The sequence below is a fragment of the Spea bombifrons genome, chromosome 6, assembly GCF_027358695.1.
Source record: "Spea bombifrons isolate aSpeBom1 chromosome 6, aSpeBom1.2.pri, whole genome shotgun sequence".
Lineage (NCBI taxonomy): Eukaryota > Metazoa > Chordata > Amphibia > Anura > Pelobatidae > Spea > Spea bombifrons.
This window is the reverse complement of record NC_071092.1, coordinates 30,741,724-30,767,051: the sequence shown is the minus strand read 5'-3', so window position 1 is coordinate 30,767,051 and position 25,328 is coordinate 30,741,724. Positions and strand designations below refer to the sequence as shown.

The window sequence follows — 25,328 nt, the reverse complement described above, 5'->3', positions numbered from 1 at the left end:
AGAGAAAAGCAAGTGTAATTTTTTTTTATTGGAAACGCATTTACATTTTGTTTCTTAAAAGTAAAGATAGAATATGTCAATATGTGTAAAGCAGAAAAAAAAATCGTTCAACTTTTAGAAGTAGGACTTCTTCAAAGAAGACACATTCAGTTGTCATTACTGTATTTACTGATACACAATTCAATAGAATAGGAAAAGTCCTAAAAGTAGTCATCTCACTTTGAAATAGGCAAATATGGTTAACCCTTGCAGAATATTATATAATTTATCCTACTTCCAATCAATAGTAAAAGACAACAGCGGCAAGAAGCACCACTATCCCTATAATGATTAAATTCACTATAGGACTTCCTTTGGGAGAGTCTATATGTCGAGTTCTCAGTGGTTTCAAAGCTCGATTCCATTGAGTCAGGATGGCTTTCCTTGCCTTGTCCCACTTTCCAGGCCCAAAAAGCCGATACTGGTACGGTGTACATGGTCCAAAAAAAACTTGCCAGGCTAGCTTTGGATCAGTAAAAAAAAGGCTTGCTATGTTTGGTCTTACGCCTAATAACTCTGCAAGTTCATCCATATATTCCATATAGTCCACTTGTATGGTGTGGCGTTGGCTGCTCACATAGCTGACAATAAAAGATTGGATTCATAGGTTATATAAAAGCATTGATATTTCTTACAAACAAAAAAATATGTGCAATGTTCTGGATTGAGCACAGATCTAGACCTACAGGAGATGACAGAGAATGTTTAGGAGATTCCCAAATAGAATGGAAAGCCGAAGAGTGTGACATTATTTTACATATATCTGATCATTAACTGATGAAAATAATAAATACATGCATATGAAAATTCAATTTTAACATTTAGATTTCTATATTACTAGTACTACTAAGATGTGTAGAGATAGCTCTGGTGACCAATATCCAGGGGGTTTCAGTTTATTATACGAAAATTAGATTTACCGGTTTTCCATTTCTTCCTTCTTTCTCTGGATATCTTCCTTCATGGCACTAACAGATGGCAGTAACTGATTACCTGCAAGTTCATTACAAAGCTTTGTTTAAATGCCAAGAAATGGTATTTGTAGCTTTTGTCTTCGTTTTTCAAAAAGTGTAAAACATGTTATCATTAGGCTCCAGTAAGCTTAGTAAGTTATTGTAATGGATTAGTTTCTCATGTCTCATGGGCATCTAATAAAAACCGCTTGATCTATAATAAAACACTGCACACACACACATATATATATATATATATATATATATATATATATATATATTTACTGTATATGTAAATACAGTGCTGCGGAAAAGTATTTTTGCATATTTGTTAAACTTACAGCTATCCAACACTAATTGGCCGTATGTGAAAAAGTAATTGCCCCCTTAGTTACTAAATCAGCCAATTAACCAAATATAATTGATAATTGGGTTCAGTTTAAGACACACCAGGTATGATTACCACCAGCCCTGTTTAATCTAAACATCAATTAAATAGAACCTGTCTTTAAAAGTAAAGTAGGCTAAAAGGTCTCAAAAAGAAGCACATGATGCAACCAATGAAAAAATTCAAGAACAGATGAGAAGCAAAATCATTGACATCTATCAGTCTGGAAAGGGTTACAAAGGGTTCCTCTAAGAGATCATTGATGACTCATCCAGAAGGTCACAAAAGAACCTGGACTAACTTGTACAGGACTTTAGGCCTCACTTTTCTCAGTTCATGACCTTCGACATTCGACATTAAGAAAGTGACTGAGCAAAAATGGCATCCATGGACCAGTTACAAGGTGAAAACCACTACTGATGAGTCCTGGATCTTTGGAAAAATATTCTGTGGCCCGATGAGTCAAAAGTGGAAGTTTACATCTGGAATAACCCATGATGTAAACACAGCATTCCACAATAAGAACATCACACCAACATTCAAACAAGGTGGTGGTAATGTGATGATTTGGGGCTGATCAGGACCTGGGTAACTTGCTATAATTGGTAGAAGCATGAAAATCAGAAAACTTAAAGGAGAATATCCGACCAAAAGCTCAGAAGGAGAGAATAGAAAGAGGGAGAGATAGGAGATAGGGTGAATTAAGAAAAAAAAAAGAGAAATGAGTGAGAGGAGAAGTAAAGACTGAAAGAAAAAAAATAGACTGGAGAAAGAAATAGCAGGGGTCGACCGGAGGAGCGAAGAGGTAGGGGAGAGACATAATGGAAAGAAAAGGGAGAGAGTATAGAGAGGAGACAATAAAGGGGGGAGAAGAGAGAAAATAGATAGCTAGGTTCAATGACCATTCCGCCTAAAATAAGTGCAAATGTTTCAGTCTTACCATTGAAAACCCTGGTAGCAAGCCGGCACTGGAGTTCTGAAATAGGCATTATGGCACCAAGTGGCTGTATTAAGCCAATGACAGCTAGGGTTTGTTTTTCAAGCTCTGGAGAGAAAACATATTTATACAAGGAGATCTTGTTCTTTTGGACTCTGAGATGTTCACAGAAAGGAAAATCAAAGCTATAGCCAGTTGCAAAAATTACAGCATCAATGTTTTTCTCCACACTTCCGTCTTCAAAAATGGCATCTGTTTCAGTGAATTTGACCACGTTAGACTTTATGACCACTGTACCCGCAATAATACGGTTTGGAAGATCATCATTCACCATCGGGTGCTGGCTAAATATTCTGCAAAAATATATGATAGCGTATTTACAAATTAATATACAGAGAATGTAAATTAAAATGTTTCAGTGCATGTTTTGCCAAGTAGGTCAGGCCTAGGACAGTGTTCCTCCAAAATACATAATTGAGGTCAGGACAAATGAGACAATGACCTCAAATTCCACGATACACATGTGGATCACCGAAAAGGGTCGATAGTGTGTAACCGAAAATAACATGAAAAATAATTACAGGGGACATCTCGGTAGGTATAAGCTTATGAATAATAATAAAGTTCTGCTGTTTTGCTTTTTGCCCTTTTCTGTCTTTGTTTTTTAGCAATGTTTATCTTTTCAGTGCTTGTTATGATTGTTGCTTAGTAACATATAAAAATGAAAAGAAATGGCATGTTGTTTGCTTGGTAATGCCCTAGGCATCATTAACAGTAGAAGCAGTGTCATGTTGTAGATCTTTAATGCAATGGATTTTTTTTATCACGAGTCCTTAAATCAAGTATACCAAGTAACAGCATTTTACCGAATAATTGCTCCTATTAACAAATGCTTTCTGTCAAATACCATTAGCATTCTGAAATAAGATGGTTATTATGTACCAGTGGCGGAACTACCAGGGTTGCAGGGGGCGCGACTGCGACCCGGCCCTGGAGTTCTGCCTGTCAGGGGGGACCAAGGGTTGCCGAGCAGTCGTTTTCAGCAACCGCTCGCCGCCCTTCTGTCTCCTCTGCTCCCTGCCACCACCTGCCTCAGCGCTGCCTCAACTGCAGTGGTGGGAGCGTGAAGCATCTGTCTCGGGTGCCGGTGCTTCAGCAGTGAAGCCGCGTGTACCGCGGCAGAGCAGAGAGACAGAGGCCTCACGCCCCCACCACAGGACTGCAGGTAAGTGACCTACAAAGGGGGTAGGGAGAGGGTAGATAGTAAGAAGGGGGGTAGGGAGAGGGTAGATAGCCTGAGAAGGGGAGCCTTAACAGATTCTCGCACCAGGGCCCTGAGGCTTCTAGTTACGCCCCTGTTATGTACCCTTTGATCCACTATATTAGCATCTTAAGGGGTACATATAATATTGGTAGAGAAACTATAGATCACAAACATACCTGTGTTTAGGTTTCAGGCCATAAGTAGCATGGTCAAATCTCTTATTTATCTCGGATTCGCCAATCCAGTTCAGTAAGGAAGTAGGTAATAAGTGTTTAAGAGTATTTAAGAATCGAGTAAGGACAATCATGTCCACGGGATAACCATAGTCCGAGACCCGATTCAAAACCCAGGATCCTCTTCTGGTACTTAAAAAGACCTGGAGAACAGAATCTTTTATTGGATGCACTTAACACTTAAAAACTGAAATGTCCATTCATCTACCTTACCAAAGAATGTATGCAGCAAACACTTTAAAGTAAGAAAGTAAGTACTTTCAAATAAGAATTTAGATTTGGTGTATTTTCTTGGGAGCTGTTATTGTCTCTCCCCATTAATTGCCCTTTTACTAGTGGTACACATGGCACACATGCACAATCAGTTCAAGCTAGCAAGCTTGCTTTATTTATTGAACTTTGCTTTAAAATATTTCTTGATGGGTTATGGGGTTTATTTTACATTTAAGGACAGCACCCACTAGAAATGGGCAAGATCGTTTCTCATCATGTACCAAGGATGATGACCTGAGGGGAGTTGGATGCTGGATATTTTTCTACTTTACATGGTTTAATATCCACTTTAGGAAAACATGAATCATTTATCTTGCACAAAAACACAAAAACTAAACAAGCTAAAGCTCAGCTATGTGATATTTTGTACAATATCCGTAAACCAAAACCAAAGTTTTGTAACATAGATTAATGTGCAGGCTTTCAAATGTTTAACATGACTGATTTGCTTCTGCAGTGATATTGTCGGAAGTTGAAGAAAAGATGTATCAAAAAAATTCAGTTTCTTAATTCATTTTGTTTTATAGAAGCTTTGTAGAAAATATCTCTGACGAATGCACACTGTAAATGCTTTGGAACGTAACCAAATCCACAATAAGGTCTGTATTTGACCCATGTGTCCATATGTCTGGAGATATTAGTAGACCAGGGGCCTGGAGTCCTCCGCTTTCTGGTACCACACTGGATGCTATTTCAAGGACAGTGTCTTAACCTCCATGTGGGGTCATAACATTTTTAGTCTGGCCTATTAACATAATGGTGGACACTGGGGAAACTATGGTTGGAGAAGGCTGGTGTGTAAGATCCAGCGTGTCAGATGAGCAGACTCCCACGTGCAGCCTGGGAGGCATAAAACCTAGTCATGGAGATGGGACCCAGTTATGAATTTGGCCTTTTCTTTTAATCATGAGTTAAAAGGTTAGGTCTGCCTTATAATTACAACCAGAGATAGGGATACATTACTTTGATGCGAACAACTCATGATTTAATGAATTCCTTCATAGGACATATTTTGGAACTGCACGATCCTGAGCATTTACATTTTCTAAAACCTAGAATACTTCATTACTGTATTTAATGACTATGCCGAACTGCTTTTCCTTGGAATTCACTTTTTTATTATTTTATGTTTTTAGTATTTTTTAGGATTCTCTAAACCACTTTTAGTAGCTGAGACAGATATAGGAACACAGGTATTATAGACACAGGGTATTTGTCTTCAAAATATTTTATACTTGGATTATTTATTATTTGTACTGATAAAGCCACACGTAAAACACACACAATTATAGCTCTTGTATTTGAGTACCACCTCCTTTTTTGGTAAACAGTAGTTTTGGTCGTAAATTACATATTATATATTATATTATATATTTTACCTTGGAGTGCCAAACCACACATTGTTGTCATTTAAAAATGCAAACCTGTTCAGCTGTCCTACTGAGCTCCACTGCAATGTCACCGCCAGAGTTGCCAATTCCGACTACGATCACTCTTTTTCCTTTAAATGCTTCCGGATCTTTGTAATCTCGACTATGTATGTACTGTCCTTTAAACTTCTCAATGCCTATCAGATATTAAGATGGATAAAGATACCGGTGACATCTTACATTTTATTATACTTTTTATAACTCTGTTCAACCAGTGTCAGGAGATCATAAAGATTATTTAATATTCGTGTTTTAAAATACACATGACTGACGTATAAAGGAATATAGGATAAATAGATTCAACTACATTGGGTCACAATCTGCACTTGTATTATTTGGGTGAAAAGGTCTGACAACACTTGTAAATACCAGTTCAAGGAGTGACTGTATTTGATAAAGCACATGATTTGATCTGTACTTTATGCTCACACGTGTATTGATAAGGTGATATATTGTGATTATCTTGTCGGTCCAAGTAATGTCATACATGCAGGTATAACAAAAAAGCTTGACTCCTCATAACCATGCAAATACCTTAAAATATATACTCTTCTCAGTTGGTGTCTTTTGGGGAGTTGGGAATTTTCCTCTAAATACAAAATCATTCTCTGCCTGATTGCATTGATGTCTTAAAAATCTTTTATTGTGCGAACTAAGAAGCATGCAGAGAAAAATAATTTTAATGTAAATGGTAGGAGTACTCTATAGAGATGGCCAAAAGCTTCTTCTCTCTGGATGGCAGTAGTCCTTAGCTTGCCAAATGGAATTGCTAGACTGGCAAAGCTTCTGACTGTACCAGTGTCACTATCATCTTACAATGGAACCAAAGAAACCACGACTACGCAAATAATTATGTATACAGAGAAGGGCTGGCAAAGAAGGCTAGTAGGACAATTGCCCTGTTGTTGGTCTGACTTTTGATTCTATAGCAATTATAGAATAACCACCTGGATGTCAAGTGCAAGAAAGGCTTTAGATGACTGCATCCCCATGGAATATCTATGCGTTCTCTTTGAGTAAGTGTGTTTTGGATAGGAATACATAGTACACACAGGGCATGTTCTCTCTCGGATGTTTTTATTACTGGGATATTTGGTTGAATTTGTCAGAAAGTCTGCATGCTGCCAGCCCACATCTGTCTGTATCATTGAGCGCTGGAAGGCAGCCAACCAACGTGCTACATTGCCAGCTTGCCTAACATTGTAGAAAGCTAGCACTATGCGAATGCTCATATAATACCAAAATTAAGTAAACATATTGTCTTCTATTTGAAGGAAACTGACCTGTGAAAGAATCCAGCGGGAGATGGGCATTTGTGTGGTGTCCACTGCAAACTAGGACAGCATCAAATACAGCCGTTGCCTGCTTGCCCTCATTTTCAGTGACAACATCCCACTGGCCGGTTGTAGAAAAGTCTGGACGCTTCTTTATGCTACAAACGATTGTCTAAAAGAATTAATAATTTGGTTAATAAAGCCTGAATATTTCAGGGCATACCAACTAAAAATATGAACAAAAGATTCAAACATTACATCTACGCAACCATTGTAAAAGGTGTTTAATTATTTATACTGGCTATGAAATCAGAGTATGGACAGCCATTTTACAAGCCACATGGTGCCATAATGCTTTAGAAATAATGAATATTTTAAAAGTACATGTAGGGAAGTTCTACAGTCCATAACTCAGGGCCTAGTTCCTCCTATTCAATTGTATGCCTATACATGGAACATATATTGAAAATATTGACGTCCAAGCATTACATAAGAGTAAAATGATGATAGTCAACATTACTCATGATATACTTTCAAAACCCTTTAGGGACCCATTGTATTCGCACAAACACAACTTTTAGCCAACACTGTAGTATTAAAATAGTTATTTTACCCCGGCTGACACATTTTATTATAAGAAAGTACAATGCATTATTATTAAAACCAAAATGTAACCAATGGATCGTTATTTTGCTCAGTATAATTAAATGGCATCTTACCTTGAACTGGATGTATTTTGTCAGCTGGAAATGCTCAGCATACATTTTGAAATAATTGAAGATCTTAGAGTTGTGCATATAATTTGGGAAATCATCAGGAATGGGAAAATCACTGTAACACATCATCTCTTTGGACGTGTTAATAATAACAGACTTGTAGATACTTGCTCTGCCTTCTTCGGGATCTTCCTGCAAATTTCAATTGGAACAGTTTATAGTATAAATCATCATTGGCCGCATAGAAGATTATTTTCAGAGCTTTTGAGGAGATTAGGGCGCTTTGGCCCTGTAGCAATTTTACAGCAATGGTCCCTTCTCTGGATTTCCTACCTTTAGCAACCTGTTTTTCTGCTTTCTGCTCTTGTGCACACACATACATAAAAATCATACATCCACACATTCGGCCCTGGAGAGGGGGTATTTTTTTTTAAAGAAATATAGAGGTACCACAGGCTTCTACAAAATACAAAAGGTAAAAAGGGGGCACCAAAAAAGAATCATGTAACCTGCAGTGTATTCCACTTCCAAATAAGGGCCAATATATTATAGTTTTTTTTAAAAAGGTATCTTATATATATATATATATATATATATATATATATATACAGCAGTACAGCAGTGAGAAGGAAAGAGTCACACTCTCTGCTTGGAAAATAAATAATAAAAATAAAGTTTATTAAAATAGGCACTGTTCTATAAGCTATATGATTATAACAGATCCATTATGAAAAAATATTTTGAATATAACAGTAAAAATGAGTGACTACTAACTTTGAACCTCCATAGACCACCAATGTCATCAGATTTCTCAAAGCAGGTAGGTTCCAAACCTTCATCCAGACAAGATTTAATGGCAACCAGACCACTGGCTCCAGCTCCAATCACAGCAACCTTCTTGCCCATTGTGTCCTACAGCATAAAAGAAAATGCAACATTATTTTTGCAAAATTGTAACGTGTTACCCACATAATAACTTGTAACTTCCTCTGTACATCGGTAAAATGATGGTAATTACAAACAAAAACATTTTGACGAGAAGCATGACAAAAATCTATTAGAATATTAATCAGTGGCTTCAATGTGTGCCACAGGTTTATAGTTTATAAAGCTTCTTCACTTACACCCGACAGCAATGAAATGTATGTAAATTCTGTAGTACGTAATGGAGTCCCTGTACCAGCACTGTGGGCTGCACAATGGCTGCACATTTTGCACGTATAAGAGTCTTGTTGAGAAAAAACAATAAGCGTTTCTGTGGGGACAAAGTTCAAAGTACTCATAATTAAATGTTACAAAAGATAAAGCGGTGGAAAGAAGGTCGTAAACAATGTTTCATGGAACCCTCAAGCACTATAGAACCCTTGCGTTTAGTTAATCCTTGATGTATTTGACAATAGAAGTGAACACCTGCAAGATTTTTAAGAATGATATATATATATACAAAAAAGTCTTAGAACAACTCAACGGGATATGGAAAGCTGCTCAAACCCTATGGAGGGTCTCTGCTCAGGAACGTCTTAGCTCACTTGTGCCATCACATTAGAAAAATCTCTATCAACATGTCAGATCCTGTCTACAAGGGCAGCCCAGAACTGAAATGCGAGGCACATTTTCCTTGCATGAGGGAACCAACAACTCCAGATTTTAGCCTTCACTGGCCTCATCACTGAGGTACAGCTGGTATCCCTCTAGGCACAAGTGATCAAGGAGGTCCATATCCGATGGGTGAACCCCATAAGATATCTCCAATAGGCCATTAAGTGACTATCCGTTCTTAGAGTTGTTCTCAAACCTTTTTGTGTGTAATTTCACCCTTGGGTAATATGTTGACATGTAGATTTTGTTATTTCATTAATAAAATGCCTTGGGGAAAAATGTAGCTAACTGAAAAATGTTCCTGTTACATTTTTACTACTTTACATGATTATATAATCCTGAAAAATCTTGTCTCATTTATATTTTTTGGGCAACAATTAATATTCATATAAGTTAGATTTTCAAGCTGTTTTGACAAATAGAACATAAATTTAAGTATTAGTTAAATGTGTTTGATAAAATACATATCTTATCAAATACATACATACACATTCTCTATATATAAATACATATATAGATTGATATTACAGTATCATATACCATAGTGCCATACAATGGGACATTACAGGCAGTACATGACAAATTAGAGTTACAGAAGGTAGCACCTACATTTATATGCAATTCATAATCTGTTATTTGCATTATATATATTATATATATATAAATATATATATATATATATATATATTATGTGTCTGTGTTTATGTGCGTGCAAGAACAAACACACCTACTTAATTATATATATTTATGTACAATCTACAGTGAAACAATATAATAAATCACACCAAGATTGGATTAAGTCATCAAGAAAGAAGAACACAAATATTTGAGGTTAAACAATTAAATCTAAAGTTATAAGTAGTTGCTATTTCTTACGGATCTTATTTTGGTTGCTTAACCTATATAATGTATATATTCTTTTTATGCAGCTTTGCTCACCTGTCTGTGCTTTACCTGCATCAGTCTTTTAGTCTGAATGTAAGCAAAGATTTCCTGATTTGTTGCTTGCAGCACCTTCTCTGTTTAGATTCTGTGTATTGTCTTTAACTCTTTGGATGGTAAGCTAACAACCATAGACCATTAACTTACTGTACTAGTTAATAACATTCCAGCATAAAAGGTGTTAATGAAAGAGGGCTGTCTGAGAGGGGCGTGTACAAAATCAGTTAACCAATCAGGAGTAGGATTGTTACAGTATACGGAAGAGGACTGTGGAGCGTGACTACATTGATTATACTGCATTGTATTCAGCATATGCAGTGCATGTTTACTACGTACATGAGGAGTGTACATTTCAAAGGAGGGAAAATGTTAGAACAATATGTTATAATCTAAAACTAGCGGGCCAGAGGTTTGGATGTAATGTAAAGAAGTTTTACTATACTGGGAGAGTGGTAGATAAACAGACTCCCAGCAGAAATGGTAGAGGTTAATACAGTCAGGGATAGGCAGAAAGTTATCCTGAATCTAAGAGGAGATCGAGGAATGATTAAGGTCTCTACATCAGGAGAAATGGGCCGACTCGATTGGCCGAATGATTCTTATCTGCCGCCAAATTCTGTGTGTCTGTATTTCTATGAAATTGAAATAATCCTTAACTCTGTGTGGGAGAAACTTTCTGTGGCCTTGTGATTTCAGACCAGATTACATCATTTGGATTATATTTAGGGGAAAACTGTATAAATACTTTTCCTAAGGAAATATATATATATATATATATATAGAGAGAGAGAGAGAGTTAAAGGCAAATTGAGCAGCTGACAGTATACAACATACAGTATATCACGGGTTAGGCAAACATAAAATGGGGATTATGAAAACCTAGAGAGAAAATACACATTTTTGCAAGCATGACACTGTTTTGTGGGAAAACCCCCAGATTAAGATGCTTGTATCCCATTTTAGCAAGGCCAAGTTATAAATCAGAGAATATCACACTAGTGATTTGAAGGGCAAAAATATACAACGTCAGCACAACAAAGGCGGCTGTGCAAAATTGGCACATATTAGAACACAATTATCCACAAGTTGCAGTATTTTTGCACATTAGCATAAATAAATATGCAAAATACATGATATATCACAAGCTCAAGCATGAAGCAACGTGTAAACAGGGTGTACCCATGAGATCTCACACAACATTTCGCCAGAGACGCCTTCTGACAGCACATCTAAGTCTGCCCATTTCAATGGGCATCGGGACACATAATAGGGCAAGTAGGCACACAGAAAATAAAGGGTCCTATGATATGTACAATATACAAATATCCGGCACTAGGGGGGTTAATGGGGGTTCCTGAGGACTGCCTCGCTTGCGCTAATAGTAATCCAGCCTGCCACTGGTTAACTTTTACTTTTTTTTTTTTTTTTACCTTACTGAGACTACTGATTGGCATTCGACTTATAGATCCTTGCTTTCATTGAGAACACAAGGCATCCATTCATAATAAAAGTCTTGATGCTTTCATGCAATACTGGCACTGGGAGGGTTAATGGCGGTTCCTCAGGAAGGGAGTGCACACCACAACTTTCTTCATGATCTTCAATGTCGTCATGATAAGTTTTTGGGCCACTTATTTCATGACAGCTTGGAACGTCTTGAAAGTTTTAAGGGGTTAAACTGGGCAGTGTTAAACTGCGCCTGTGCCGTGTCTTTGCTTTAGGCTTTAACAGCGTATTTATATATGTCTGCAAATTTCAAGAATTCCTTTTTGTCTGTCTAGAAAATCTTATTAAAAATAATAAGTGAAGATGTGCTAAAATGTTGTACACTCCATGAAATACTTAGGCAAGGTTCTTTTCTGTTGATTTGTGTTGGTAGTTGAATCACAAACCTTGCTTTTTTCATCACTGTTACACGTGTCATTAAATCTGGCCCCTAATATGAATTTCCCACGACAATTCAACAGAAAGTTTAGCTAGGGTTTTGGGAGATTTCTCTATTTCATCATGGCTTTATACAACTCACATACATGATAAGAAAATAAAATAATATATTACCTGCTAAGCTATTGCTGCTGATTGGCATGAAAGTAGTTTGTCGATCGGGTTAATATCGCATGATCGACTCTGTCTAAAGTCTAACTAAAGCAGCAGCCGCTGTTCCATTTACAACATCTCTATCTGTGGTTTTAACTTATCTCTGTGACCTTTATGCAGCTTGACTAAGGGGGCACGAAGCTTAGCACAAATAATGTAGGCGACAAAAAGAAAATGTTAAATCTTTCTTTTACTCTAGATGACCATTATTTATTGAAATACACTTTACCCTTATCTCCAAAACATGTGGTTAATATGTATATATTGAATTTCTAAACTAAAAAGAAAAATGAGTAGTGCGCAAAATAAATTATATAAACAATATAAAACAAAATTATGTGAACAAAATACAAAACATATATAGGTGACCACGCCCTCCACACCAAGTGAGTGTAGATAATATAAATAATACCAATTCAATGTAGCAATTAAATGTAGCAATTAAATGTAGCTTCAAAGACATCCGAGCAGTATGTTGAATTCAATCATAAAACAAGAAAAAAAGAAAAAGACATCATAGTGTAATTCATCAAGACAAATGTATATATATATATATATATATATATATATATATATATATATATATATATATATATACCGTATTGGCTCGAATATAGGCCGCACTTTTTTCCCCCACTTTAAGTTTTTAAAGTGGGGGTGCGGCCTATATTCAGGGTCTAGCGCCCGACGCCCGGGACAGGCAGCCGGGCAGGCAGCGGGGTTAAGATACAGATCCCCCGCAGCGGTGCAGGGGACCTGCATCCTTCTCCCCGATACGCTCAGACAGCCTCCCCTGCCAGCACTTCCCACGGGGGGGGGGGGGGGTGCCGGCACGGGAGGTTATCTAAGCGTTTTACCTCTGCCCACCCCCGACTTACCGGAGCAGACTCCCGGGTGTCTTGCGGGGCCGTCGGGAGACATCTACGCAATACGCGCATGCAACTTCCGGTACCGGTACCGGAAGTTGCATACGCGTATTGCGTAGATGTCCCTCGCCGGCCCCGCAAGACACCCGGGAGTCTGCTCCGGTAAGTCGAGGAGGGGGGGCAGAGGAGGACAGCGGCAGCGTATCTCGGGGAGGGAGGACAGCGGCAGCGTATCGCGGGGAGGGAGGACAGCGGCAGTGTATCGCGGGGAGGGAGGACAGCGGCAGCGTATCGCGGGGAGGGAGGACAGCGGCAGCGTATCTCGGGGAGGGAGGGAGGGCAGCGTATCTCGGGGAGGGAGGACAGTGGCAGCGTATCTCGGGGAGGGAGGACAGTGGCAGCATATCTCGGGGGGGGGACAGAGTGGCAGCATGTTTTTTTTTGGTGCTTTTTTAAAGAAAAAAAACTTTTTCTTTAAAAAAAGCACCAAACTTTTAGGGTGCGGCCTATATACGGGGGCGGCCTATATCCGAGCCAATACGGTATATCTGGTAGGCAAATTGGACCCTTACGTTTGGTGGGGCTTATGATGAATTACATGATTTTCTTCTTCTTTCTTTTTCTTTTTCTTTTTTTCTTGTTTTATGATTGAACTTAACATACTGCTCGGATCTCTTTGAAGCTACATTGAATTCCTACATTGAATTGGTATTATTTATATTATCTACACTCACTTGGGAGGGGAGAACATCTGCCCTATATATATATATTAAATAGGCAACCTGGTGTGCCATACAGTCCCACCAATGAATTACATTTTTTGTAAGTGTTTTAATATGAATTCCTTAACCTATATGTGAAAAAACAAAGCTACTTACCTTTCAGAGAAGATGCAGTTTATTGGTTCATGTTTTGCAGCATATTTTGACTGCTTTTAGCAGCCAATTAGTTTCAGGGAAGTGCTTCAATTGAAATCAAGGCTGTGATATACATTAAAGTGCATATGCTGTCCCTTTGGATTACAGGTTCAGGACCTTGGACAATCAGGTTATTAATCGAGTTAATTATAGTAGTGGCAAGTTTGACAAACTCATACTGCATCTTTGGGGTTTCACAAAAGCTTGTCTCATTACCATCAACCTAAAGACTCATGACCCAAACTGCCCTTCTGATTTCTGTGTGCTTCATGTCTGTAATAATTGTCCATGACTTCAAATGCCCTTTAATACATTTGTTTTAGTATTAAGTTCACATGTGTTTGGTTGAATTGTAAGGCTCAGCTGTATGAAAGTGAGCCAAACCTATGTTCCCTCCAAGAATTTGAGTGTTGTGACATGATCCAAGCCGGTAAAAGGATGAGTCCCATTCTAAAGAATTATCTTCATTCCACAAGAAAACATATTGGTTTCTAAACTCACTAAATATTTACTGTTTGTTTTGAATGTTTGGTTCGACTGCTGATTTTAAGAGAAAGCCTGCCAAAAATATCATGCTGCATGGCCTGGAATATGAACAAACACAAAGAACAAACATTCAAAGAAAAAAACTTTCATGTTCTACTTCTCATTTAGTTTAGCTACACTAGCTCATTGAAAATGATATTGGGATGAGGGCAAAACGATCTATACTATAAGTGTTTGATATACATCAATGCATTATCTGACTTGTCTAAGTCTTTGGCCACAATCTACCAATTGACTACCGTGATGTACCTTACAGATGTCCGGGCTAGCAACTATTATTAACTATTCATTTATTTGGGTTTTGTTCAACACTGAACCTTATTCATACATATATGTCGTGAATGATTAAGTGAGTAATGCGTTCCTGGCAAAAGTATGATCCACTACGTTTATTGTGTTTATGATTACCAATAGTGGGGAGGGACTCCCCTTCGTGATTAGCGATAGGTGGGAGGACTGGTGCCGTGTGATCACAGTGCCCCTCACAAGCAGGTTAAAGCGGTATGGGACGCGATTGGTTAATATAGGATGAAGCATCTGTGTGGCTGACACTGGAAGATACTAGCTATAGTGGATCATGGGAACCATATTATGGGACAATTTTATTTTGTGATGTGACTTTGGATGTTTTTATAGGAGAGGAGAGGGTGCATGGCTTTGGTCTGATAAGGAACTATTGTAATCAAATGTTGCGTGATGTATGGCTCCTCTGGCTCTGCTTTAGCTTTCCTTGGTGTCCCAATGCTTTCCTGTTCTTAGGTCGGTATGCATAGCATTTTGAGAGATCAATTTTAATGCTTGTCTGGGAACATGGGCAGTTTTGGTATGCAGTATACACGCATGTATCTTGCGTGCCCATTATGTTTATAGTATATAGACTGGGGAGATTTGATTTTTAATAGCGAGAAAGTTTATTTATATTAAATAGTATTGCTTAACCCTTTTTTATTGTTTCCCCCTTTAATGATGAAGCCTATAGGCATTCTTAGCTCTGTATTTTTAAAGTTGTCTCATCACTTTCCATGCTTCTAATACGCCCTGGCGATGCAATGATGGCTACCGCGAAACGCCTTAATGCAGGCCTAGATTGTACTGTAATTAGGGCATAGGTAGGGTGATGCTTTAGGATAACTTTGTGTAGCCTTACAGAAGTTGATTCAAGGATGCATTTCAATACAAGATATGCCGGGCTTAGTAATCAGGGCTTCGTGAATTACCGTATTTGCTCGATTATAAGACGAGGTTTTTTTCAGAGCAAATGCTACAAAATTACATTGATGTACAAGTAAATGTTTTAATAAGAGCTCAATATTAAGATTACTTAAGAGCCTCATATTAATTTCTTCAAATTAGCAGAATTGCTGTCTTTTTAGACACTATGCAAACAAATGAAGCCTATAACTATTGTAGAGAGGGCTAGAATCCATTAGAATGAAAAACTATACAAGTTCACTCATGAAAGTGGTCTGCTTCGGTGAAATACCTGAAAACGAAGACAGCAACCCCCATCTAAGCTTTTAATGAACTGTTGTAATGTTGAGTGTTCAGGTATCGTCCAGGGTTTTTGTTAAAAACATACTTTATATTTAAGAGCAACACATGTTGACTATCCTTTAGTTCACTGGACAAAAAACCCTACACAAACACCTGAACGATGCCTGTGCTAACATTATAGTATATGTAATATTACAAATTTCAAATTTCATGACCTTTATTTATTACTTGCATTATTGTGACAGGGCCAGGTTAACTGGAGTTGCCCAGACCTCCTGTCCCCGGGCAGAGACAGACAAAGTGTTTCGTTGTGTGAGGGTGGTTTGGAGGTCTTTGTTGGGGATTCGTGTGCTTTGTAATAAAAGTGCTCTTGTTTTACTGCACAAATTGTGGTCTGACTGATCCGTGGATAGCATGGATATAGGTACAGACTGGTGATTCCTCAGCCCTCAAACAGGGGTACCCAGCCTTGGGTACGGTGACCCTGTAACAATTATACGCTACTTTCTACAACTAATGAATATCAGCCTGATGTGACTGCATGTATTTTTATTTATGAAAAGTGACTGAGCTTCAGTCAAAATGGAATCTAGCTAAGCTTAATGATAGGTCATAATGTATAATATTTGATCACCTTAGAATGAGGCATATATGGCAGCAAATACAATCAGGATGCCAAGAATCTTAAACATGAAAGAAAAAGAACTTTGAACAGACTGATCCTTCAAGACTCGAGTCTTAGTTGGCTTGATAACACGATCCATCTGGGTTAGAATGGCTCTCCTGGCTTCCTTCCATTTTCCTGGGCCAAACAGGCGATATTGATAAGGAGAGCATGGTCCAAAGAAAACTTCCCGAGCTAGCTTGGGATCAGTGACAAATAGTTTCATCAGATTTGGTTTGCAGCCTATCTCTGCGGCAATTTCATCCATGTATGGAACATAATCCACTTGGATGGTGTGGCGCTCACTTTTCACATACCTGGAGGCATGAGTATGATAGAGTACTAGCATTAGAAAATCATTTTCAAACTTTGTAATTAAACTGCCTTACTAAATGTGCTTACACCGCTTGTCTAGTCTGCAATTCACAGAGCATATGTACTAAAAATGGATTTCAAGAGTCTATTTACAAGAATGTTATGACATTAACTCTTGTGTTTACAACTGTACTGCACTCACCCTTTCACTGTTCTAAAATGTTTGTCCCACATAACAAAGGAGTAAGGATTTACTAGTTTTGGAAAGAAAGCTAACAATACATATAATAACAATCTATAGTACCAAGTTACTTAATGTTAAAAGGAAGTGTAGAAACTGTTTTCTTCTGTTTTCTGCAAAAACTAAAAAAAGTGGAAGTACGCTTTGCTCATGTTTAATTAAATTAAAACAAAATGTAATGTCAATTTGATGATTTGCGTTATTGATGATTTTGGAAGTGTTATATATATGAATACCAATGAATAGCAAATAGTAGCCAAACAAAAATGAAACTACCGCCTCATGATACATTCTGTTATTTAAGGAATCCAAACCTTTTTTGCATATTTTCTTTCCTTATGGTAATTTCATCCATCATTTCTTCTTTTGATGGCAACGTATTCAGGCCTAGAATTAAATTTCAAAAATACATTTCACAGTAATTAGTAATATTAACAAGTGTCTGCTTGTGTCACAGTAATAAGATGATTAACAAGTGTCTGCTCACATTTTTCTTATTTTTTTAATTGATGATGTGCAATACTCTGATTTGGCAATAAAATACCATTTGCTGCCTTTCAGGGACCAGTAAGTAAAACGGCAGATAATCCCTGACTCCATTATTAGAATGTCCTGGCTAGATCTGACAAACTGATTATTTCATCACAAATTAATTTTGTTAATTAAGTTTAGTGATAGGTTTTGGCGATCAGAAGGAACATTCCACTGGATGCTACGGTGATCATGCAACTTTTCTAACTTGGCTCCAGAATCACTTTTTATATGCACAAACTGGTAAGCCCTATCCAAAACTGTGTTGTTCACATGTTGAACAACCACATTGTGGTTACAATCAACGTTGGTGATTGTAGGATGGTGATAACCAGGTCGGGAGACTCAGGATAATCGGGCTAAGGAGCGTGGCAAAGGAGAAAGCAGTCCCTCGTAGATCTCACCTCATCATCCCTCGACATAAGTAGCAAACAAGCTATAGACGCGGACGTCCCTACCGTGAAGAGCGCAAGCGGGATAGAGCGACATTTCAGGAGGAAGAGTGGGATAAAGGGGGTTAAAAAGGGTTAAAATCACGGGGCACTCTGCCTCCAGAAAACCCTCCGTAACCCCCCCCGACTTACCAGTGCTTTTAACTCCCTGGTGTCTAGTGGGGGCAGCGGGTGGAGGCCGGGGTTAGTTTCGCCAGCGCTTCTATGACTGAGCACCGGAAGGTCATGTGACACCGGTGCTCCTTCATTGAAGCCTCTGCGGAAGTCCCAGCAGTAGTGGGGGTTGTCTGCGTCCATCAAGCGGAGGTTTGCCAACTGCCAGAGATGCAAATTCCCCATAGCACTGAAGGGAATTCTCCTCTCTGGCAGCCGGGGAAGGCATGCGCGATGCGGGTAGACAACCTCCGCTGCTGCCCGCGCTTTCACCAACGCGATAGAAGCCCCTGTGGAAGTGCCGGCAGCAGCTGAGGCTACCAGACAGGAGGATCCAGGTCCCCTGCAGCGCTGCAGGGATCTGGATCTTAGTCTCATTGTTAGACCTCTATTTGAGGTCTGATTAGAAGATGACCTTGATTAGAAGACAAGGGGTATTTTTCAGAGCACCTTGTCTTATAAATCGAGCAAATAAGGTATATTTAATATGATGTATTTTTTAAGTTCATATATACTTTTTAATATTTGTGATTATAGCTGTCCTTGTGTAGAAGTGCTGTTCCTTATTTGTTCTGCAAGTTTTACAGTTACTTCTATAGACACCTAGTGGAAAAATATGATATGACTGCCTCTTGTAAAGTGAAATGCATCAGATCAGGCCACCTTCTTCCATTGTTCCGTGGTCGATTTCTTATGCTCACATGCCCATTGTAGGCACTTTCAGCATGGGCACCCTGACTGGTCTGCAGCTGCACAGCCCCATACACAACAAACTGTGATGCACTGTGTGTCCTGACACCTTCAGTTTTAACTTTTTCAGCACTTTCAGTAGCCAGCCTTCGCCCCCCCATGCATCAATGAGCCTTGGCTGCCCATGACCGTGTTGCCAGTTCATTGCTGTTCCTCCCTTGGACCACTTTTCATAGGTACTGACCACTGCAGACTGGAAACACCCCACAGATCTTTATGCTTGCCGATTTTTCCTGCTTCTAACACATCAACTTGTTCGAAATGTTCACTTGCACAGATTATCAGTGTTATTCCCTTCACCTGTCAGTAGTTATAACGTTATGGCTGATTGGTATATAGCTTATTTGGGTACAGTAAATGAGAAAGAAGAAAATGGCAGCTAAACACGAGCACTGCAAAAATTTTAAGAAGGATACAAAAAAAAAAATCAGCCATTGTCATTAAGCTGTTAAACAAATATTTGCAATTGATTAATATTAAACAATCACTTTTCAATAGGCTTATAAACAATTTTAATTTTGAACCATCATAACTACACAGATTTTCTTCAATTACCAAGTGACAATTCTCCTGAGGAAGCCACAGAAAATTGGCGAAACGCGTAGAGAAGGACACTAGACTTGAAGACTACACCATTGTAGTTTACTGTTTTGCAGATTTTAAGAAGCCATTAAACAGAAATTTTATCTGAATTCTCTGATTCACCAATTTGGTTTCAACATATTGCACTATTATTATTTTTTATTTTTTTCCCTTATGTACATGCGCTCCAATGGTTTGGTGATTTATATTTTTACACCCTGAGGAGGAGTGTTTTACGGTAGCTGCAGTCACTTGGGAAGTACTTTATATTTATATTCATATTTATAGTTACATTTATATTCATTAATATTCACTTATTTACGTGAAAATTAGGCTCTTATACACATTTTTTTTTCACTACCTGTGCTTTAAGCATGATCTTAATTCTTTTCAATGCTTTACATATGCCTAAAAATCCACCATAATCACTTTTTAGCCATGCACGTATAAAATAACCAATAAAATAATTATTGTCACAGAAACCGAATTACAGTTACATCAGGTATCCAGAAAGCATTTTTTTCACAATAACTACCAGGCTTACTTACCCTTAAAGACTCTAGCTGCCCAACGAGCCTGAATTTCCGATACAGGCATTATAGCCCCGATAGGCTGTACGTAGCCAATGCATGCCAGCGTAGGATTTTCCAAATGAGGGGGGAACACCATTTTGTATAAAGGTATATTGTTGTTTTCAACCTTCAACACAGAATCGTCAAAAAAGGGAAAGGAAAATCGGTATCCTGTGGCAAAAATGACCACGTCAATATCCTTTTCCACACTCCCATCCTTAAAGATGACATCCGTCTCTGTAAACCTTTCCACATCTGTCTTCATCAATACTTTGCCAGCAATAATGCGGTTGGGAAGATCATCACTGATAGTTGGATGCTGGCTAATAAATCTGTATGAGTAGGGCGATAATAAATAAAATTTGCAAAATTAAGTGGGAATAGTATCAAGACAAAGAACTTGTGTGAAAGATTTACGCTCTTCAAATGGAATTCACAAATAACCATAACCTTATAAAACATTTCGAGATTTCAATTAAATTATAATATGATACTGCATTTGTTTGTTTCAATACTTGGCATATATTTTATGAGGAATCAACAGATTCAACAGATTTATGAGGAATCAACAGATAACAATTAGTATAATGGGTCAGATTAAATAAATATCAACTCAGAGGTAGTGGAGTAGCTACTTGCCCCCATTATGCTTCAGGAGATTGATGAGACCATATCTTCCATACACTTAAAAAAAATCCTTTCATGTTCCTTGGAAAATATGTTCTTAGTACTTAATTTGGCACAAACCAAACATACCTGTGCTGTGGCCTTAGACCATAGTTATCATGGTTGACCCTTGAGTTGATTTTATTTTCTATGAATTTGCAGCTCAAAGTTGGCAGAGCAGTCAGAATGATGCTTTTAAAACGAGTGAAATGGACTACATCCAAAGGGTAACCGTCATCACTGACACGATTCAGTAACCATGCTCCTCTCCTGGTGCTCAAAAAGACCTAAGATGGGCAATGAACATTTTTAATATTCACAGGTAAATTTCATACAATAACATGTTATATACGCAGCCATCAGTGACCTATACTTGTAGACCTATACATTGCTAAAACCTTATAGTGTCTTACATCAGGATAGGCTCTGCAGCTAAATAGTCAGAAGAGCTCAGTTGTCACCTTCACTTATCTGCTCACATTATATTTCACACAGCAAGCATGGAGGAGGTGAAGAATCCTGTTCAGGTGATAATTGTTGTTTTTTTTTACTTTACGTCACCCGTATGCCATAGTGGTTTATTTATGTTTATTCTGTGGACTTCATCAAGGTCAAACTAGATTTAGCATTCCATCGACTGAATCCAGACCAGTCTTTATCAATATTATCAAACTCATTGTCTACTGACCCCCTATCTTCCTACTTTCACCTGCTTGACTGCATAATACTGTCCACAAAAGGTAAAAAAAACTTTTATTATTGTGCTTGTCTGAATAAACTTACCAATGACCAAATTGTTTATTTTGAAACATTGACAATCTAAAGAGTCATATAGTTATACACGTGATAAAAGCATTATATTTATAGCGAGTTTCACCACCTACCTGTTTGGCGACAGCACTGAGTTCTACAACCAGGTCAACTCCTGTATTTCCAATACCAATAACCATAACCTTTTTACCCTTAAATGCCTCAGGGGTTTTATAATCGCGACTGTGGAAATACTGACCTTTAAAGATCTCTAAGCCTGTAGCGATAGAAAAGTTAAGAAGTACACACAGCAAAATAAAAATGATACGTATCTGTGTAGACACATATAATTTGCTTGGCATTTTTTGTAAAACAGATAATCCTGCCAGCGATCAGCATAAGATTTAAAAGAACACCAGATTTGGACTCATCGATGACATGCTTCTGCAGCTACAGTTCTAAATGTAGACCAAAGGCCAAGGGCAGCATAACAATGGAGCAAAAGTGGCAGTTTCTCCAGGGCCCCTCGTGGCAAGAGGCCCCACTTGCCTTTTTACTTGCAGTACAATGTATGTAATAATTGCATGCACTGATAAGCAAGAATACAGTTGTGTGGTGAGTAGTGTGGGGGCAAAGAAAGTCGTTTTTGAAGATCCAGCTCCAGTGAGCAGAAAGTCCTTGGCTGCCCTTTATGAACTATATATATATATATATATATATATATATATATATATATATATACATATACACACATGGAGGGGGAAGGGGCAAATACAAGTTGGATCTGCAAATTCAAAATGGACAGCATGTAGCTATTATATGCATTACAGTACACATGATGGTTGGAGTTCCCCTTTAAGTTTTGCAGTTAGTTCATTTAAGATTACTCATGGGTACTTTAGACTTCCAAAGGAAAAATAGTATCAACAAATAATAGTTGTTCTAGAACAGTAGACTGAATCATAATACCTGGGAAAGAATTCAGAGGCAAGTTTGGAACCGAGTGGTGACCTGTGCAGACGAGGATAGCATCAAAAATATCTTTTTTCTTTTGTCCATTACACTCTGTGATAACCTCCCACTGGCCAGTGGTGGCAAAGTCTGGGCTTTTCTTTATACTGACAACAGTGGTCTTAAAAGGAAATTGGGAATGGTTAATTTCTTATTTATTTGACCTTATTTTATATATCAAAGCCATACTTGTATAGTTGGAAGACATGTGTTACAGCCATATTGCTAACTGACATAAAAAACATTCTACTAATTAGTAACACATAATGTAATATATTTGTATTATTATTGCTTTATAGATTCACCATAACATCTGACAATTTGAGGGATATTTGTCTCCAGGAGCTTAACATTAAAACTACTAATAAGTTGGCTTTAGTGATGTTAGTTGGTGTTAGGAGTTCTGTGGGCTCAATGAGTTTTCTTCACACCAGTCCACACAATTTTATCTATACCCCTGTTATTTTATCTATAACCTTGAATAATCTATAAAACCCCAATTATTAATAGACCTTCAGGAAATTGTGTTGATAAAGTGAGAAAAAAAGTAAATCCCAAATATCCCCTTTGGCTCACAAGTTATCATAGCCATGTACAAGGGTTAGATGCCCTGGTTGAATCCATTTAAATTCTAAAATAATTCAGTTTTATGTTCATTACCTTGAACTGGATATATTTAATGAGCTGAAAGTGTTCGGCATATAGACGAAAGTACTGAAGCACCTTGGAATTGTGCATATAGTTTGGGTAATCATCGGGTATTAGATAATCACTGTAACACATCATCTCTTTGGATGTGTTGATGATGACGGAATTATAAATGCTGGCTCGGCCATCCTCTGAAACATCCTGCAACAAATACACTTCTCAAAAAAACATCAATGTCCATTTACATCAAGAGACAAATAGCTGTTAACATTTCTACAACAAAATATGAGAATATTTGGGAAATATATCAATTAGAACTGCTAAAGCAAAGGGCTAAAATGGACGTTTACCCACATATTATGTCACCTAAATTAATTTACATGAGATTATTGTGTCAACTTCCGATGATTTTCTCATCTTCTCTTTACTATTGTACAAACAAGCAATTTAGCAACAGAGAATAGTAACTAGACAAAAAAATACAAATAAAAATCAGTAACAAGATAAAGACTTGGGTCACACGATGCAGTTGTATTACAAAGTTATATAAAAATAAAACCCTTTTAAATGGCTCAAGATGAAAAAAAAAAGAAAGAAGAAGCAGCATACTGAAGACTGTGTTTTATGCATAATAGACAATTAGAGGGGTCTGTTTACTAAAGGACGAGTTGGCCGGCATTTAATTTAAGAGCAGCAAAACTGTTACATATTGTAATAAAGTACAGAGAGTACATTATTTAGGGTATTTTATATTAGCAAATGTTATGATACCTTAAACCTCCAGAGCCCTCCAAGATCGTCGGTTCTTTCAAAACATGTGGGCTCCAAGCCTTCATCCAGGCAACATTTTATGGCAGGCAAACCGCTCGAACCAGCTCCAATGACTGCAACTTTCTTAACCATTTTGCTGATTTCACGTTAGCTTAATGGAATGGAAAGGCTGTTGAAGAAAGCAACATTTATTAAACTCTTCCATAGGCATACCGTCTGTTAAGTGCACAAATCAAGAATCAACTTTTAATCCTCAATAATTCAAAGTAAAGATGAAACATCTCCAAATCTCAATTAATACGACTGCATTATGCATATAACAATAGTCACATCCAAAAGGGTGCAAATGGAGATGTGGTGATACCTAAACTATTAGAGTTTCTATTCTTTTGTTATGGGACAGCCAAGATTCCTCAAAAATAAAGAAATTACAGTAGTAGTGCCATTTGGTTACACTACAAAACAAAATTCAAATTATACAAATTAAGTTACATTTTTTTTAAAAAATCCATACAATGAATTTTCAAGAAGCACTGCCCTAGATGTCTTCTGTATAAAATCAATTGCACTATTTAATTATTTATCCTAAACCTAAACTCTTTAACAACCTTTATAATAACAATAGCTTAGAACTACTCTGGCTACAAAATTAATTTATGCTATACTGAATCGGTTACCACTAAGTATGCTTAAAAATATTAAAGTTGTTTTGCTCTGAACTTTGTGTTATTCATGCATATAGAATAATATATATATATATATATATATATATATATATATATATATGTATGAAATCACCCAAGAATTAAATAAATGTTAAACATTTTCAAAAATTAGATCTATAAATGCAGATATTATAATACCCCTAGTCTCAATAAAAAAGGCACTTGCCTGTTTGTCCAAGAGTAGGTGCTCTTCTAAAGTGAAATTCTTTTAAACAGATGCTTTCATTTATGGTAACCCTGCCCCTCCACCTCATATGACCCAGAGTGTTCATAAAAACAAATACTTTGAATTTGGAATTGCTTAAAAAAGGGTGGTGACTGGAGCATATTTGATAGAAGGGGTCAATCAGAATGCAACAGGAACATAAACATTTTTTTTATTAATCTTAGTAATTTGAGCTTTGGTAATAACATCAGGCAACTTTTAGAGTGCTCATCGTGTAGAGAATAGAGTCCACATATCTGCATGCCCCCCCAAATGTCCCGATTTGGGCCGGACAGTCCCGATTGCACTCTGTCCCTCTGTCCC

At 37.6% G+C, this 25,328-nt stretch overlaps 2 protein-coding genes across 3 annotated transcripts; both read right to left on the bottom strand.

Annotated features, from left to right (window-relative positions):
• Positions 1 to 33: 33 nt before the first annotated feature.
• On the bottom strand, positions 34 to 12,130 carry LOC128499805 (flavin-containing monooxygenase 5-like). Of its 2 annotated transcripts, none has more exons than XM_053468735.1 (9): positions 12,107 to 12,130; positions 8,282 to 8,419; positions 7,511 to 7,699; positions 6,801 to 6,963; positions 5,512 to 5,654; positions 3,758 to 3,957; positions 2,321 to 2,670; positions 960 to 1,032; positions 34 to 620 (listed from the first exon to the last, which is right to left on the bottom strand). In XM_053468735.1, the coding sequence occupies exons 2-9, from the start codon at positions 8,411 to 8,413 to the stop codon at positions 281 to 283; spliced, it is 1,590 nt and encodes a 529-aa protein (XP_053324710.1). In that variant the 5' UTR covers positions 8,414 to 8,419; positions 12,107 to 12,130; the 3' UTR covers positions 34 to 280. The 2 variants fall into 2 exon arrangements, with proteins under 2 accessions (XP_053324710.1, XP_053324709.1); XM_053468734.1 differs by lacking the exon at positions 12,107 to 12,130 and adding an exon at positions 10,046 to 10,182.
• A 4,355-nt stretch (positions 12,131 to 16,485) lies between these two features.
• Positions 16,486 to 24,206, bottom strand: LOC128499813 (flavin-containing monooxygenase 5-like). Its single transcript, XM_053468749.1, has 8 exons — positions 24,075 to 24,206; positions 23,316 to 23,504; positions 22,614 to 22,776; positions 21,779 to 21,921; positions 20,985 to 21,181; positions 20,205 to 20,560; positions 17,503 to 17,575; positions 16,486 to 16,949 (listed from the first exon to the last, which is right to left on the bottom strand). Exons 1-8 carry the CDS (start codon positions 24,204 to 24,206, stop codon positions 16,604 to 16,606), a joined length of 1,599 nt encoding a protein of 532 aa, XP_053324724.1. The 3' UTR covers positions 16,486 to 16,603.
• Between the last annotated feature and the right edge of the window lie 1,122 nt (positions 24,207 to 25,328).

Excerpts from the sequence above, each read along its gene's own strand:
- LOC128499805 (XM_053468734.1), bottom strand. The coding sequence starts at position 10,066 with ATGCAGGTAAAGCACAGACAG. Across the intron at positions 8,420-10,045 it reads TGCAGGTAAAGCACAGACAG|GACACAATGGGCAAGAAGGT; the intron begins GTGAGCAAAGCT and ends TTTATGCTGTAG. Across the intron at positions 1,033-2,320 it reads TGCTACCAGGGTTTTCAATG|GTAATCAGTTACTGCCATCT; the intron begins GTAAGACTGAAA and ends ATGAACTTGCAG.
- LOC128499813 (XM_053468749.1), bottom strand. The coding sequence starts at position 24,206 with ATGGTTAAGAAAGTTGCAGTCATTGGAGCTGGTTCGAGCGGTTTGCCT. Across the intron at positions 22,777-23,315 it reads TTAAATATATCCAGTTCAAG|ACCACTGTTGTCAGTATAAA; the intron begins GTAATGAACATA and ends TTTCCTTTTAAG. Across the intron at positions 20,561-20,984 it reads GGTCTAAGGCCACAGCACAG|ATTTATTAGCCAGCATCCAA; the intron begins GTATGTTTGGTT and ends CTACTCATACAG.